Here is an 18716-nt window from a genome sequence, read left to right as displayed (position 1 = left end):
AATAGACTCCCTTTGTTCCAGTAATTCAGACCCATAATAATGGTGAGGGTGATGATAGGATGTTCAGCCCAGTATGCCACAGTATTATAGGAATATAATGGTCCATTTAAGCCTTCAGGATTTGTTGTTACTGTTTTTCTTTGTGTTATTGTATGAGTGGAATCATAGGGTTATTGAAACATGAAGATACTTTTAGTCAAGATTCTTACTTTTGATTTACTGAGTGCTGTTAGATGCAAGTCAACCAATTAGGTAATCAAGAAATAAGTGTAATTGAAAGTAAGATGTCACCAAATACAGAGTCATTTAGTACAATAGGGAAAAATGGATTGGTAGGCAGTTGGATCAGAAGGAGATTACCGAGTGAAAGCTGATATGAAGTGTGCTAGAGAACAAGGCTGTAAGGCTAAAGGACCATTTTGTTAACTTGCTGTGTGATAAAATACTGAAGAGCCCAGAAGCTTCAAATACCTCACTCAGGAGAACTGGAAGAAGGAGTCAGCAGAGAGTATCGAGCTGGATATTTTAATTTGGGGGTTTATGCTTTGAGTTTTGTAAAACATATACATTTCATGGTACTCCAAAAAAAATGGGAACTTTATTGTATCCAGCTCTGCATATATGTTCTGGCTGTATCTAAAATGAAGTATGCACATTTCAGAGAGCATGTGCTTTGGAAATGAGACCAGTACTGGCAAATATCCTAAACGGTATTCTTAATTACTTTTTTTTTTAAATTAATTAATTATTTTCAGTCCTGTATTTGCATCCCTACCAAGCAAGAAAGAAAAAATTGAAATGGCAGCTATTTGAGATGAGGAATAGTTGCCTTACACACACTTTATTTTTGAAATATAAATTGTAAGTGGAGTGGCAGGTGCCATTATGTAAATTCATTCTTCATAACAGTGATTTGAACCACGTAAAGAAAATATAGTCAGAATTGTGCTCGGTGGATTTGCATAATCACACATCTGAAAGACTTAAGTGGTAATAACCATTGTTAAATTACTTTGTAATATGATTTTTAGAATACAAAATAAAGTTTCAACAATTACTAATTGAAGGGAATTAACTAGGCATGAGTATTAAAAACAAATAAATTAAAACCGAAATAGTATGATTTTCCTTGTTTAACTTTGCTGGTTTCTCAGTTGTCAGCCTGGCCTTATTTAGCTCCTGGGGCCAACGTTAGCATGTTCATATTAATCTTTAGAAATGCCACATAAACTCTTATATAAAGATCTGATGAGATCCAGCTTCCAGAAAATAATTTTTAACCACGTGTTGTGATGGGATTGGAAATGAAGATTGCATTGCAGTGATTTTTCAGCACGGTTGCTATTAGCAAACTGAATATACCCATGGGACTGTGGTATAGACTGAGTGGGAACACTTTGCATCATCTGATAGTCCTGTACACCTGAACATATATTTTATTCAGTATGTCTGCTTAATTTTGAAGTGACTGGGAAGAATGCTGAAAAACAGAAGGTAGGTTTAGAGGAAGGAGCTATGCATGGTGTCACCATGCCTGAATCATGTCAGATGCCTGGCACACTAAATTGGAACACCCTCCTCTGGGGTGGACCCTATGTCATTTTCCTCCTTTTGTTTATTACAATAATGCAAGAGAAGCAAATACCAAGAATGTTTCGATGGTGGGTCATTGAGATTCTTGTCATGAAAGTCCATTTATATAAATGAAAGCAGTCCACTGTGAATGATAGTGTTCAGATAGGTCAGAAACCATAGCAATTGCATTATGTACGGAGAGGCCTTACGGACAAATAAATCTCCTGCACGTCATATGCTAACAAAGGTAGCAGATGTTGGATTTGGAAAAGACAGAACCAAGAGGCAGACGATTAATAATTGAAAAAAAACCCAGCTAGATACATTTTAAGCTACATGCATGAAAAACACATTTGCAGCAGGTTTTTTTTCCTCAATTTTTTTTTCGTGCAAAATCTTTAGTTTTCTTTTTGATGGCAGTTTTGTTTTTCTGGTATAACTTGCATCAGTATAGGACAGTCCATACAGACAGTAGAGGAGAACTGTAGCCATCCCAGCGTGTGGCAAATATTTACTTTTTGGGAGCTGGATTCCTTCAGAACCTCAGATCGCGAAGGCAGGAACTGTGTGAGTACATGTTTGTGCATGCAAAAGGGAGCAAATCATTCCATATCCTCTTACCAGCATTCATTATTTTTAAAAGGTGAGTGGCTAAAGTAAAGCAGAAAGTGGCAACAGTTGTAGAACAAAAAGTGCTGTGTTGAGATGAGCACTCTGCGTGGTTCTAAGTAATTATTCCAATCACATAGCTAAGGTTATGTATTTATGAAATATCCTGGGCAGACATGCCCATTGAGTTAAACCCATTAATGATGAATCTTGCAAGAATCCTTACAGCTGCCCATCACTCAATATCAGGCATTAAGATTGAATATAGGCATCAACATAGAAGATTACAGTCTCTGTAGAACCGATACCGGAGAATGGAGACAGGCAAGTCATCATCAGGCACAGAATTCTTCTGCTCAGAATAATTGCCTATTTGCTCTGCATTCGAGCTCTATTCCTTGGGCTTAGATCTCCTGCACATCTAGTTAGAACTCGCAGAATTAATATCAGGTTTCCTGTCACCTCACTCATTACTTTTGTCAGTGGAATTCAAGGAGGGAAGTCAAAAACATGTTTTTTAGAGGCTGTTTCTTAAGGACTTCTCTTTTTTTCTTTTTTGTTTAAATAGAAACCTGTCTGTTAGCATGTCAGGTTAGTGCTTTAGGCTACACTGGAAAGGACATCTTAATAAATTGCGGTTTTACAATACAGGTATTGTTGCTTGAAGATCATTACTGCGTTATCCTTTCTACCCACAGCCACACCTTCAAAAAAAAAGATATTTTAGAACAGAAAAAATAGGTTGTATAGCAGATTGGATGTGTTCTCTTTAGAGTTCGCTTTCAGAAGACTTCTGTTCTGAGTCTTAGAGCATGGGATCAGTGCTTTGAAAAACGTAGCAATACAAAAAGGTGCTTAATTTGTTTAGTGTAGTGCTAGGAAATCTCAGTGGGCCTTTGTGTAAAGAATGATGATATACAAATGGCATATTGAGAATCTTCACTGGAAAAAAATATGTGTGTCACTCTTAGTCATGAAAGATTCTGTCAAAGGAAAAAGGGCAATCACCCTTTAGACTTTTAAGTCGTTTTCTTTAGAAAGCTGACCTGCATTTTCATGCATTTATGAATGGAGTAGTGGATGGACATGTAGTGCCGTAAGACCAATAATTACATGGTCCCACTGACTTCACCAGATTTATACTGGCTGAGGAAGACCACAAAAAACAGTTTAATTCTTCAAGCAGAAGAAATTTGAGTAAATGAATACAATCCCAAAGATACACTCAGAACAATTGTTACTGTAGCCTGCTTTGATCAAAAGAGTGTAAATGCTGTTACGGAAATTAAATTACTGAACTTTGTTAGTCGCTGCCATTGAAATTAGTGAATGTACTGGAATACTTACTCAGTACTTCACTTCTCTTAACATTGAGATTTTTTTCATTGTTCTATGCACACTCATATATGTCCCTCAAGTTCTAGCCGTTATTTCCTCTCTCTGTGTAACAAAAATTTAACGGGTGTAATTTTCATTTCTTAACAATTATCTCCATGATTTGCCTAATCATTAATTAGCTAATAAATCCTTGCAAAAGAGTAACAATACCAGACAGTATTTGACATAAAAATATATGTATTCTTATGCTGAACTGTCTTGGCTTGTCCTCGCTCAACTGTTGTCATGGGGCAGGTTTTTTTAAAGATTCACATGCACAAAATAATTACTATTTTCCAACATAATTTTGGAACCACCTTGGAGGGAGTGTGTGTTCAGCAGCTCAACATGAAAAAGAAAAGTTAAAAAAAATAGGTTGATTTCACCTCTGCTATCATTGATCTTGGCTTTGTTGTTTTAAAATATCATTCTGTACATTATTAAAGTGAAGGAGCTTCAGATCATGCAAAAAAATTTCTGGAAAATAGATTTTATATCAGAATTGGAAATGAAATGAAAAGTAATGAGAAAAGAAATTAGGTTAAAAGGCCAGAAAACCCATTAGAAACTGTATGTTTATGTATTATCTAGCAAATCAAATGTCAGGGGAAGACATTTGTGAAATAATTATCAATCATTTAAAACAAAAAGGAAGCAAACAACAGAAGCCTACATTTATGTATTTCAGAGTCTAAATCCAGGCTAAGTCCATCAATAAGGCAAATACATGGCATTATTCTGATTTTAAAAGATGTTGAACAGTCACAGCTTCCCTTGAGGTCACACTGTCAGCAGCTTTGCTGGAAAACTTTGCTCCCCAAACACTGTCTTCTGTTCAGAGGCAGCACATCGTTGTTGGAGTGAGAGGTTTCACTGCATATGCAAAGGAGAGGAGACCACTGAAACCGCATTCACCAGGGTTGCCAGAGCCATAGTATGGAAGGTGAACAATGCAGAGCGTAAATGTGGACTGAGACCTGGGGGTGGATGTGGACCTTGCCAACAGGAAACATGGCTTTACAAAAAAGAATATTAATTGCAAAGCAGCAAAGCAGTAAATGCAGAGAAGAAAATGACCGTTCTGTTTTTCCTTCAAGTGCCTCTTGTGCAGGCAATCAAATTTCTGCATGCTATTCTCCAAGGCCTCAGTGTCTTGAACTGTCTCTTTATTTGTGCCTGAGACTGTTCGACACAGGGACATGGTAGGAAAATCCCAGAGGTTTGTGAAGGTAGGTAAATTTTGGATAATCTTTGTACTTTGCTGTTCTTGAAATCAGGCTGCAGAACTTCTTGAAAGTAAACAGGGGCAAGTCTATATTTAGCTAAATTAAATTTTATGAAGTACAGACTTATTTCTGTCTGTGCAATAGCATCATCTTTGGCTTTATGTGAAGATGACAGAGACATGAGCACAACCTATTAGGTGACATTGCCCTCTAGGGATATAGGAGTGTGAGCGTGGAATAGCTAAATACTACAGTAAATAATACAGGTTTGTTTGAAGCTTCAGATAAAACTGCACTTTGACTATTCTAATGTTATGTATTTGCTAACTTTCCACATACACCTAATAATATGCACATACATTGATATGTGTATGTAAATACATTAGGTGCAGAGACACAAATACACACAGAGTAATGTACATATGTACAGCTATAATGGCATCCAGTCCTTATTATGATTACAAGCTCAATTTTCATGAGCACTGTAGATCAAGCTGTCTTCTGATAAAGCATTTTAGTGAGTGGCATTGCAAACTTGGATCAGTAAAAGAGATCTTCCCTGAAACAGCGTGAAGTGGGAAGTGAGGCTGAGAAAATAGGGCACCTAGGCAAAGCTCTTTGAGAGAGGTTATCGTGTGAATAAATACTGCACAAGAACTCAGGAGATCTGTACTCAGTGACTGTGTGACACTGGACAACTTGCATTTTCCCCATGCTGCAGCTCATCTCTTTGTGAAACAAAGAAAATACTTCACTACCTACTGGGAGAATGAATTAATTAGGGCTTGAGAGGTGTTTGCAAACAAAGCCTGTGATAAGCAGTGTAAAAAAAAAATTATTAAGTATACAAAAAGTGGCAGCAGAAGTTACCTTGAAGGAGCATGGCATGACACAGCTTGAGAACTACATGAGCATGCTCGTACCCTAATCCTGCAACACTAGTACATGTTGCATAATGTAAATATTAATAGTTCAGTTAGTATGAGAAGACTCTTACAGAATGGAATTATAAAGCAGGAATAAGAAATACAGGATTATTTTATATATATATAATATATATAAACTTGGAATAGCTCTGTGTTCATTTTATATGCTATGTAAACTCGGTAAAAGCTGATAATAAAAGCAAGCTAGTTTGGTGCAAGCTAGTTTGGTGCAAGCTAACCACATCCAATAACTGTATTTTTTTCCCAGTATTGTAAAGCAAGTCTTCCTGGAGCAGACATGCAAAGTTATTCTAGCTTGACACAAAGGCACCCTAAAAGCAAAAACTTTTGCCCAAATGCACTTTCATCTTTGCTTATCCAGGGGCTAAAGCCTGTTGTGAACAGGCCTGGCTGACCCCTGGGTCACCGTGTTTCCACGATGTCACATGTGTTTGTATTTCTGTCCAGGCTAGTTAAAAAGCCTGGGCACGTACCATGTAGCCGACCAGTAAGTTTCGAGGAAATCTCATATGACTGTCCCAGTGAATGCACAACTTGACAGATGCACCTTAATTATATGGTGCCTGTCCAAGTAGTCCAGTTCTCTGGGCATCTCAGACAGCAGTGGAGACAAAGAAATCTCAGATTTTTCATCTCCTGGTCCACCAGCAAGTCCATGCTGGCCTGTTCAATAAAGCTTCCTCCACGCTTGGCAAGGAGTCTTGGTATCACTGGTTGTCTTACCTCCGGTGTGAGAAGTGTGTCCTTCTCAGTTGGGAGGTTTAGAGCCCGAGGCTTTGTCCTTGCTGCTGATAACAGCCCAAGGAGTGGAACTGTACTGCATAGGAACAACAGTGGCAGCATTTTTAACCATTTGTTGTGGCTCCTTTTAGGATCGACTAACATCTAGAATCCTGATGCTGAATGAAATCTAGGTTTCCATTATTCCTCTCCCCAACGCTGCTATTAAAGGTATAAACAAACCATTTTCTACCATGTTTCAGAGTTACAATCAAGTCTTATAAGGCAGTACAGCATTCAACAGTTGTGTTAGTCTTGTAGCATTAATACTGACATCAGTGTGTTGCGGTTCATTATCTGGAGATTTAATTTGTGTGCAGATCCTAGCTGAAGTATTTGGAGAACATTCAAAAATTTGGGTAGATTCATGCTCTTGTTACTCAGACTTTACCTTACCGTTCATTTAAACTCAATTGTACCTCTTCTGACCATCTTCAGGAGGGTAGGATTTTTTTTTCCATCTCTGGATCTGTACCAGAAAGTGTTCTGGAAAAGGTTTCCTCACTCTCACTTCAGTCTGTCTGACTCTCACCAGGTTGCAAAGTTCAGTACGGAGCTGGCCTTCTCATGGCAGGAGAAAGCCATGAGGACTCTGCTAGGCCTGCCACATTCCTCAAAGTAGGAAAGTTTTTGCCCTTTAATTCTTACTGTACTGTGCTGTCTTCAAGTTTTATTAGCAACATGGAGTAGACTTTGTTCTCTGTCTCTGGGGAAATACTACATTGTGAGCAATAAAGCTGGAAAAAGAAAAGGGAAGAAAAAAAAAAAAACAACGAAAGTGAGAGCCAGATTAGCATCTCTGTTAACAGCAGAGTGAAAAATGTGATCACGTTTGCAATGGACTCTTATTAAGCTTGTGGAAATTGCAACCCAGAGGTCACACACTTAGTCACTTTCAGCAGAATGTTGTCACTCCCTGCTGGCTGATTCATGAAATCATTTGCTCTGAAGAAAATTGCTGCTTCACATCAGCTGGAGATGGCTTTTGTCAGGCCAGACTCTGATAGTGCTGTTTGGTTTAATCATTCTTTAAATAGAGTGGCACACAGACTCATAATGCCACCATGGCTGCGTCCACATGCCTGTAGACCAAGGAAGGATCCCACCCAAATGGGGACAGAACCTTACAGAATGGTTGGATTTTGATGTCAGAGACTTTTACTGTCTCTCATAATCTAATTTAGCTGGAAGAGAGGTCCTTGCTTTTTCATCTTTCATGTCGTCATCACTAATTTTATCTCCCGTGGCATGTAGGTGTTGGATCATCTACAGAGTTTTGAGATAAGCTTTTAAACTGACTTTGATACTTTGATAACAGAGCCTTAGTATTTTTGTGTAAAGGAGACTCTGCAGTCTTCCCATTTTCATTCATGTTTTGATGCCATACAATTACTGTGAGACCATCCACAGTCCTCGCAGTGCAACAGAACAGGTCTTTAGTCTCTGTTTTCAGAGAAAACCACAATTTATATAAACCTCTGTCATTCTGTTTGCTATAGGCAGTGACATTTAGCCCAGTCATTTGCTTTTTCAGTTACAATGTTTTCTCACTGCAGTCTTCGTGCCTGTGAAGACCTCTGTTGTCATCCAGAAATGGAGAAGAGCATGAGTTGCATTTGCTCTTGTGTGAAGCTAAAATATTTTCAAGGGCAATTCAGAATCTCCCTTCCCTTCCTGTTTTTCCCTTCATTTTCTTAAGGTGTTTTTCTTCATCTATTTCTATACCTTTTTTGGTTTTTTTCCTTTTTCATCTGTTCTTCCTTGTTGTGCTTGTCTCACTCCTGTTCTTATTCCAGTATTTTTGACTGAAAGAGAACTTAATTTTACTTTGCCAGTCTTAGCACTGAATTTTTTTATTATTTTTTTTTGCCATTTTTGGACCCATTGCAAAGCAGGATCTAGCATGACCTTCATACAACCTCTAAGATATGAATTGCACAGAGTTAAAGAAGATTAGGCTATCACTCAGTCTCTAATACGTACGTTTGCTTCCTTGTCCGCCCTCAGCTGAGAGCTCTGCAACTGACTATTTCAGAAGAGTTTAGTGTTATCTATTTAATATTCTAGGATATTGTCTCAGATGCTAAGAAAGGATTTTTAAGCTGCAAGGGTTAGAATTTTCCTTATGTCATAACACATTAGATTTAGTGTTGGTGTCATCAACACATTTTGAAGAGAGCCAAGAAGTATGAGTAAGATCTTCCCCTGTCTTGGGAGAAGATTATAATTTCACTTTTTTTTCTTTCCCTTGGATAAAGTATCATCACAAATAGGTGACTTACTGGACAATTCCCAGTGAACCCACTGTGCATTTTTTTGTCATGGAAATCACAGGTACAATGGTGCTTTGAAGGCAGAGACTTACTGTAAGCTGGTGCAAAGCCTCCATGTCCTGGCAGGAGCGGTGGTATGCTTCAGGGGCTTGCTGCCGTCTTGCCCTTCAAGGAAATGGGAGCCACTAAGCAACTCTTTCTCCGAGGCCCTTCCTTGCTTTCCTGGCTCATACGTGCCAGTTACCTTTGCTCCCTACCTACAGGCACTTGGTGACAGGAACAGTGATGTTCGCTTCAGGAGCACCCAGAAAAGCCCGTCTTGAAGACTCGGGGCTTGGAAGTTGCCATCAGGAGCGGCCAGGGCTGCTGAACTGGGGCTGTGAAGGGTTTTGGTGTGTCCTGTAGTCAGCGGTCCATGGTCTGAGCTGCTGCTCACCCCTTCTGCTGGGGAGGAGAAGGGAAGGGCTATCAGTGTCCTTACTTACGTGTTGGTTTCAAAGTATTCCCTCCCTCCCTCTGGGCCTGTTTACAGGAGGAGATGGCAGAGCATGCAGCGAGGTTTTGTTGTACACAGTAATTATCCTGTCCAAGGTGTTTAGTGTGATTTGGATATTCTCTACCACAGCGAAATGAATTCCTGCCTTTAAGAATCAGTCATTCACAGCCTTGTAAATGCTTTCTGCTGTGTAACCTGTACCCAGCCGCGGTTCTGACACAGTCAGGGTCAAATGCACTTTTTTAAGGTGCTCCTGCATTTAAGTGAGGAAACTGGCAAAGCTGTGTGTTAGCTTCTAGCAAACTTGTTCATTTTAGGGCATGCACATTATGTCTTCCAGTGAATGCTGAAGAATAAAATGAAAAAAGGGCAATAACAATAAAAAGAATTTTCCCTTCAGCTTTTCCTTCTTTCTCACAGTAGTGGCAAAATTATATTGTTCAGGTATGTTTCAGATTATAAGTGGTTGGAGTTTTTGTTGCTGCACCCAGTGGTCGTCATTGAAATGTGTGTTAATTAGAACTGATTTAAATAAAAGAATTTTCATAAGGCAGTCTGAGAAAAAAATATCTGAATATTTCTATATATTTTAAAACTGTTGAACAGATTGATAGCTGGTTAAAATTGGATTTATTTTTTCATTTACACAGACATTTTTCATGCATTGCAGTAATCAGTGCTTTTAGGAATATGCTGTTTCAGCTCTGATATCAGGAGGGTAATGTTACAGCTTCAACCATGAACAGGGCATCTTTACCCAAACCAAAACTTTTTTTCTATTGTAAGAATTTTCTACTGCTGCTCCTCAGGATGCTCTGAGTAGAGCTGCAAATAGTGTTAGCATTATATATAGGGTAATTTTTTTAATTGCAGTGACCGTTCACAAAGGCACAACAGATGTGTCTTTCCCCATAATCAGTAAACAAAATGTACTATTTAAAGGTAGTCTGAATTAAATAAGTTAATGGTCATAATCGAAGCATTTTTCCTCATGTAGTTCAACACTGGTTTGCATAAGCTCTTCTGGACGTTAATGGTATACATATGTTGGAGTGTGAGCCATGAATGCCAACACTCAACCTTAATAAGTCAAAAATACATTTCTGTGTACAGCAATTATCATTATGCTGATGGAAAGAAAACATTGTGTTGACATAAGACATTTGACCAGGTTTCCTTGTGTATATTGAAAATGTATGTTCAAAAAGAATTGTCTCTTCTCTAGTTTTAGTTCTAGCAGTGTCACACAGACACAGAATGCTGTGATGGTAATGTTCTGGTTTATCTAAATAAATAAATAAAAAGTAATACATGATTTAATAAAATTAAATTTAAGATAAATAAATTCAATACTAAATAATAAAGAAATACTTAAACCAGTACATGAAATAACCTTGTGTTAGCAGAGCCAGAAATAATTCGTTGTAGTGCATAAATTCCAATCATCTTGTCTCTGGACTGTCAGTGCAAGTAAGTTTTTCTTAGTGGGATAATAGCAAAGTCTCTGTGATCAATAATATTTGTTTATGAGAATAGTAAAAATAGATTTTACAGCAGAAGCACAGAGCTATTGTTTTGAGAAGCAGCTTCAGATAAAAGCTTTGCATTTGCTCTTTTCTCCTGAGACTACTAAAGAGAACACTAAAAAGTAAAATGGGTGACCACAGAAGCAAGTAGGGTCACCCATTACCAGGGATTCATTTTATTTCCATTAGAGGGGAACTAGAAAGCATCTCACACTATTTGTACCTGATTTTCCATTATAAATTACGGTACATGAGATCATTTAAAAATCGCTGAGCCTTTCCGATGAAGCTGACTCTGTTGCTGTTCCTTAATAATTGAACAGTAAGAAATACAAGATCTCCATTTTCATCCAAACAAAATAACTTCTGAGATTATGGGAGAGGGCAAAAAGGTATATGAAGTACAATCTTCCTAAAAGCTCACAGGGCAGTCTCAGAGAGGGATTTAAAGAGTGCTTTTGGGTTCACATTTAGAGGGCAAATGAGGTTTTTCCAGTCAACTTCTACAAGTAGATTGGAGTCCTGGGATGGTATGCTCAGCTGGTGAAGGTTGGAACAGGAGCACTCAAGTGGTACACCGGTATGAGGTAAATGCTCAAAAGTCAGGGTGCTACTTGTTTAAAAACATGATCCAACTCAGAACTCTCCTCTAGGTCACTGCTGCAATGCAGGAACTTTTGGCTTTAATGCTTCTCTGAGATAAGGGACAACACAGTCAGACAGCAGAACCTCACTCTGTATTCTCTTGCTGAAAACTGCTTCCTAATGACGGACTAGCACTTGTCATGGCTTTCTTTACAAGTTGTTACTGATATGAAGGGATTGCAGCTCTAAGTTTAAAGACCCAATAAAACAGTAGCACCTGTAATTTTTGAGTGGTGGCACTGAAAATATAAATGCTGGGAGAGAGAATAAAATTCATAAGAGATACTCCAGCGTAACTGCTGTCATATTTACCTCCAGGTCAAGTTGCAGGCTAGGAGCCTGTGCCGCAACCCATTTAAGGTATTGAAAGTGTTCTCATTAACTTCACTAGATCTTGTGTTGGACATTGTTCACCTGATCCTTCCTAATTCCTCGTCACACGTGGCAGGAGCATGTGCCTGTGCGGCAAGTCATGGTCTAGGAATTCACAGTGAAAAACAACAAAATGTTTTAGAATGTTTTCAGGAATATTTTTTGACTTTTTTTTTTCATTTCACTTGGAGAAATCAACTCCTGCCCAAACATGTGTAGTCTACTGAGCTCTGAAGCAGTGAGCCAATGGCATAAAAACGTTAAAAGCAACCTCTATTTTTTTCTTTTTTTTTCTTTTTAAATCATAGAAGTCAGAATCCCAGACAGTAATTAGCATTTGCAAAATCTATACAAAACCAGAAAAAATATATTTTGTTGTTGTTCTTTGAAGGCTGTTCACACTTGTCATCCGTTCTCAACAGAGAGAAAATCTTCGTAGGAAACCATTGCATTACCATATCTTAATTTTACTAATTACTTGCATAGTTTCCAGAAGAGCTGTGTAGGCTCTTCTTCCTTCAGTGTCTTGGTTGTTTAGTTACTACTAACTTGCTTAGTTACTGTGGCATGAGAGAAGTCCAAGGAAGCTCGTAAGTTCCACACAAAAAGTCTTCAAACATGGAAAGGTGGGTTAGTTTCTTAAGTATTCACTTTTTAACAATGCTGATTGAGCAAGTGTGAGGCTTTTCTTATTTAACAAAAAAAGCCATCTACTCGTTCCAATATTTGTTTATTATCTATCTCACAGATAATATGTGAAGTGCTTTCAGTTCCTTGTAACCAGTACTCCTCTTCAAAATGCGATACTGTCTCTATTTTTTGGCACATGGCTTTTCCAGTGAGGCAGGAATCCAAGGGAGTCTATCAAAGTAGGGTTTTGGAGGAGGTATTAACCCAGCCAAATTCTATGTTTTGTAATTAGCATTGGCATGTTAAAGCAACGTGCCCCAAATTTCAGTTGGTTTTGGGTTCTGTCCGAAAGTCATGGAAAACTCAGGTCTAAACGTGGGTACATGAAATGATTTCTGCAAATGGATGCACGTACTTAGTTGGTTTGGTTGCACAGTCGTTCAGTGAAGGCACCTCCTCTTTCTCTGTAATGGCACTTGGAGAAATTTAAATACTGCAAAACAAATCACTCCTCGAAGACCCCACTTCCTTTTCGTTCAGTAGTTAAAGGTTGTGAAGAGCTGTCATAGTGCTGGGTGCCAAGGATGGACTACAGCTGGTATTTCTTAGTGTTACACCAAGGACCTCCAACAGGGCAGAACTCTGCTGTATCATCAAGTTTGAGGAAGCTGCTTTCTCAGGCAAAATTCACAGGCCTGTCTCTGCTCTTGCTCACAGTTACCTCAAATTTAAATTGGACTTCCTTTGGATCCCCTGAGAATCTCTCTCTAACTTCTGTAAGCTCTGATTCAGGCCTTTTGTTTAAAATAAAGGCAGAATCCAACATCCAGGTGGGGAGTATTATTTATTTAGTTATTAGTTAATAAAGTTAATAAATGAACTTTGCTCCTCATCCATTCATGCTTTCCAAAAGAACCAGCGCTAGAGTTGGTTTAGATATTGACTTTGTTAAAATAAAAATACACTGTTGTGTTACAACATTTCAGCACTGTTCTAATACTGCAATTTAGCTTTGCTATTTTGATTGAGTTTATTTAAGTTTGAATACCATATTGAAACATCTGTTCTATACGTTATCTCTGTAAAATCATGCATTGAGTTATAACATTTTCTCCTTATCAGCAACACTGGAATGAAGCTTTTTAATACCCTGGATCAGGCACGCCCAATCTGCTCTTCTGTTGAAAATTTAAAAACAGATTTTTAAACAAAAGTAAACTGTAAAGTTAATGTTGCAGTTTCTCATAGAAAGAGACTAGTTTCTGATCTGCTCTAATGAATCTTTATATGGGGGCTTTTGCAACAAGATGATCAAGTATAACTTTTCTAGGTAGTAGCTGGAGAGTTTGCATCGATTGCAGCAAGATCTGGACCACGCTTCACAGTTGGCATGCTGTTTCTCCAATGTATACATGTGGTTAGTTGTTCTACATGCTCCAAGTAATTTCTTTCTTACAGAACAGAAACACTAACTTTATGCTTGATGCACTATTTCTCCTCTGGGATTTTTTTTCCTTTTCTAATATATTCTTGCTCTTTAGAAATAATTATTATACAAAAAGATGAAAGGATTGCTTCCCATTTCTTAAGACAAAGGGATGAAGTAGAGGGAATTACTTAAGGTATAATACACCTTATCAAAAGTAAATCACTTCTTTTTTTTTTTTTCTTTTTTTTTTTTTTTTGCTAGCCAAAGAGATGTTTGCTTGATTATTTCTTTGGGGTACTTTTATGTAAAGCTGTTTCCCCAATATCTATAACTGTATTGTGAAAGTGGTATGTTGTAGAAACTAAAATGCAGTGTTCACTCATTGTTTTGCTTTCATAATCAGCTGTACAAGTCCACTGAACATCACATAGTCAAATTTAACTGTGAACCTACTGGACAAGTATGCTGTATATTGCTTGACCTCTGTAAAAGCACCGACTCTTGCAGAAACACTGAGCAGCAAGGAATCATTTGGACATGTAATAGTGTTTTCATGATACTTCTATGTATATATGTGAGGGTCTGTCCTGTGATGTCACATCCAGTATTGTGGGCTTCTGGGACAAAATGTATTACTCTGTCCTTCAGCAAGTCAGGAACTCCATGTGGGATAGGATGATGTGTCTATTTGCTTCATTACTTGTGGTTTCCTCACTCAGGTAACACATTGTCCTTACATGTCCTTTTGTGTCACCTACCTTCTTTTGTAATTCTTCACCTTCATTTCCCAAGAGCAGAATAGCTATGGTTGTGTTTTCTAATCTTCCTTGAAGTTTGAGTTTTGTGTATTTGTGATTTTGGGATGGATAAGTACCATGTGACAGAACTTTCCTAGAAGCCAGTGGACTCACTAGGGCGATTTGCTCTGTTGATGGGGTCCTGAAACTTTTGCAGTTTTAAAGCTTACAACAGCAAAATTCATTTTGTAAATAAACTGATGGTTCTGTAAAGACTGTAGTCCTGCCGGGTACATCATTCTGAGCCCAGGTATGGAATCAAAACTTGAACTTGCTCTGTCCTGCCTTGCTTCTAGAGCTTTTTTGTCTCATGTCTCCCTTTGAAATACTGCATGAGTAAACAGGTCTGCTTACAAAGTGGCTTTGATGTTACCATAGGATGAAGTTTTTCTTAAAGACTGAAAATGATTGATCTGTGGCAGACAAAGGGGTTGGTTCTTGCATGGATGTTTCAAGCAGGTATCCTGTGTGATTTGAACATGAAAATGTTAACAAAATAATTTGAAAGGGAGTTAAGAAGAAAAATAGTTATCAAAGCTTGATCAGTTTGGTTGCTTGCTGTAATTGTGAACTCAATTATGGTTCTGCTCCGTTTTTTATTGTGGAGGAGGGTTTGCCAAGGCTGAAAAATAAATTAATCCAGCTTTCTCATAAAAACATACTTTGAAAAAGATCATTGACTGTGCACTAGCCGTTCATTGATATACCAGTGACTTTCTCATCATTTTTCTTCACATTAACAAAATGAAGTTGTTTAAAGACCCATATGAATTTCCACAATGCACTTGTTGCTAGGCTGTCTACTGAAAATGTTACTTTCATTTTTGCACAAGATGAGAAGAAGAGATTAAATTCCTCCTGACATTCCTGAAAAAATATTCTGTCTTAAAAAATATTCATAGTGAAAGCAGTTAAAATACATGAATATGTTCTTGTTATTACTTTTTTATATATGCACTTCTTGCCATTGCTGGACAGACGATGCTATACAACTGAATTGGAAGTTGTGGAGGACAAGCTTTTTTCAGTAACTCTCAAGATAGAAAAGTTTCAGAGTGCCTGAAATAATGAAGAAGATTCACTGAATGCAAATGACAGCTTTCATCTTCCTTTATGAAGCACATGCTCATGAATATATACATTTTTGCATATGTAGAAGCTCAAGTGTATCTGCCTTCCGATCAATGAAAGAATAAGGATATTATGTATTCAGAACTAGTTAGAAGTTTGCTTTTTTTGTTGAATTCTCCAGTTTAATTGAAGTTGCTTTCCAGAGAAGGAACATTTCAAAGAGGCTGCCAGATTTGAGAAGGGGGCACTGTTATCCCCATCTTCTTCCATCTAAAGGTTTTGTCCTATTTTAAATACCAGTGTTGCTTTTGGTGATAGTAACAGCCTTTTGGCAGTTCAGCGCTGTCTGTCTGCACAGTCTGTCCGCACAATCTGTCCATCTAAAGTAGCGGAGCATGAGAAGCTGATCTCCTAAGGGAACTCAACAATATCGACAGGCTTGATTGACATAAAACCAGTCTCTCTCTTCCACCTCCACTGAACTCTTAGACTAAATTCAGGGCCTGATTGAAGAGAGATAGGGCTTTAGCCATTGACTTCCATGGGAACAGAACTGGAACACTAGCAGCTACTGCCCTCTTCTAAAGCAGCCCTGAATATCTTGGCAAATGCTTTTTAGGAGCACTATCAATTTGATCCCACTTCCTTCTCAGGACCGAAAGCCAAGTTCAGGGCTATTTATGTCTTAACTAGAGCAGGCTTTGGATTGGAACTACAGCAAGCATTTAAATCTTCTTGAAAAATGGGTTATGGCTTAATGAACCTTGTTCAGGCTAAAGCTGTTATTTATTCTTGGTATTAGTGTTTGTTACTGTCAGATAGAAGGCAAAGAAAGAGCAGTGCCTTCTATCTTGAAGAGTTTATCAGGATGGAATAGCCTGAAATTTGTCTCAAATGAATCAATTCTCACTTCTCTGACAGGAAAATACCAACAGTACATTTTCTAGATATGTTTCAAAATACCACACATGCTCAAAATTTTGAAGATGTCAGGAACCATATAAAAAGATGTGCTTATCAGTTCAAAATATGAACATCTACAGATATCCAGATTAGATTTTCTATTAAGTCAGAGGTACAAAAGGTGAGAGCAGAGGCAGGAACACAGGCTGCTGCTTTTTTTTTTTTTTTTTTCCCCCAGTCATTGTGGTCATACAGAGGAAAATGAGAAAAGTAAAAATTCAGTTCATAAATTGAAGAGAGTCTGTCAGGAATGGAAGAGAATTAAAGCAGAAAATGTTTAAAAGAGTCACCTTTTTCTTTCCTCTCATTCTGAAGTGTTTGGGGGTAAAATATCCCACTTCTGCTGCAGTGTCTTGATATTATTCATGTAATTTTGGTATTGTTTGAATAGTTCCTAAATAGTTTCTTTTTTAATTGATAACCATAGTATCTAATCGTGATTTTTTTCTGGTCTGATGTAAATTTATTAATAATTATTTTTAAAGCACTTCTGACATTTGATGAAGCCATTAAAAAAGAATTCTACTTAGCAATAGTTTTGCTGATATAATGGAATAGGATATGCTCTTTCCAGTACCTTCTGTTGTTACATATTTGATTAGTAAGAATGATAGTACTAATGTCAACTATTCATGTCTGATCTTGCAAAGCCTAGAGAACCTTTCTTAGAAGGGATTTCAAGAGGGCTGAAGTAAACCAGATATTTGAGTTCTTCTGTGTACTTAGATCAACATGTTTAAACTCCTAAGACTCTGTTCCACTTTACCTTATATCCTGAAGGAAGGGAGATTAATTTGATTTCTTTATATTTTGAGGTTGGTTACCATAGTTGTTTCCAGTTGTAAACCATTAAGACCTACGCCACTTCAGAGCTAATAAGATAATTTTCTGTCTTGCTGGATGTAATAAGCTATATGCCTGTGTTTAAAAAAAAAAACAAAACAGCAAACAATAACCCCCCAAAGCCATCTTATCTGGACTCTGTCTTCCTGTCAGAACATTTTCTTTTGATCTTTTTGCTTATGTTAATGCTGAACAGCACAGATCAACTCTTTCCCCAGAGTTCCCCTCAGTTTGTTGTAGAGGAATATAACCTCCTGTGCAGAAACTTACCTGTGAAGGCCACGGTACCATTGTCCTTTTCCACCTTCTTCCCTACCTCCTGAAAAGTTTGTACAATGTTTTTCACATATTTTCTGGATGGGGGCAGGGGGTTAAGGTTGTTTGGCAGTTCTGTTCAATCTCAGTCAACTTTAGGAGGCCCCGAGTTAACAAATAAGAGGTTGTCAGATGGTAATACTGGATATGGGTATTCCAGAAATGGCAACAGCTTCCTATTTGTGGTTGATTAATATATAGAGAGGACATGTAGTAAGCCATATGACTTCCTAGCTTGCTCAGCCACATCATAGTGTATGGGATAATACCGTATGTGTACACTAGCAAATGATCTTAGCATGTGTAAATACCCAATGTGCGGATGGTTTTTACATGCTCCTCCTAATGGTGTTGTGTGTGGTTTGATAGTTGTTCAGTGCTTAAAACAAAAAGCTTTTGAAGCTTCAGATGTGATGTTTAATAGGTCTTTCTCTAATGCTGGCTTAGCACCTGCTCCTCCCTCACAGTCACATCAAAGTGAATTGTAAGTAACCGCTCTGAAATCATGCAGCATCGCGCTGTGGAGTAAAACTGGTGAAAGTACAGGGCAATCAGCTCTGTAAAATCTCTCCATTTGCAGAAAGAACCTCCATAGCCACCTGGATGCTTTTAAACCTTCATTATTTTAAATTTAAAATGGTTGGCTGAGCATTGCTTTTACCAAAATCTGATACAATAATCGAAGTCAAAGGTGGGGAATGACCTCTGGGGTCACACAGTCGAGGTTTCTGCCAATAATGGATTGTTCCCTGCAGTTCAGTTTCTCGTGACCTTGGAAATTACTAGCCTGGTAAAATGGTAATGAAAAAACAAAGCTGTTAAAGCTTCAGAAGTAGCCAAAG

General features: G+C 37.9%; 1 protein-coding gene across 6 annotated transcripts in view; it reads left to right on the top strand.

Annotated features, from left to right (window-relative positions):
- Positions 1–18716, top strand: part of RBMS3 (RNA binding motif single stranded interacting protein 3) — a gene marked incomplete at its 3' end in the record, with an annotated part of 449340 nt that overhangs the window by 339564 nt on the left and 91060 nt on the right. For 2 of the 6 annotated variants that reach the window (XM_080385818.1, XM_080385817.1), the window contains exon 7: positions 13787–13873. The exons of the other annotated variants lie outside the window; for them this stretch is intronic. In XM_080385818.1, the coding sequence (XP_080241944.1) occupies positions 13787–13873 (87 nt within the window). The remainder of the gene's footprint in view (positions 1–13786; positions 13874–18716) is intronic. 6 annotated transcript variants of the gene reach the window in all.

The sequence above is a fragment of the Falco punctatus genome (genome assembly GCF_963210335.1).
Source record: "Falco punctatus genome assembly, chromosome: 4".
NCBI classification, from domain to species: domain Eukaryota; kingdom Metazoa; phylum Chordata; class Aves; order Falconiformes; family Falconidae; genus Falco; species Falco punctatus.
This window is presented reverse-complemented; position numbering and strand designations above follow the sequence as displayed.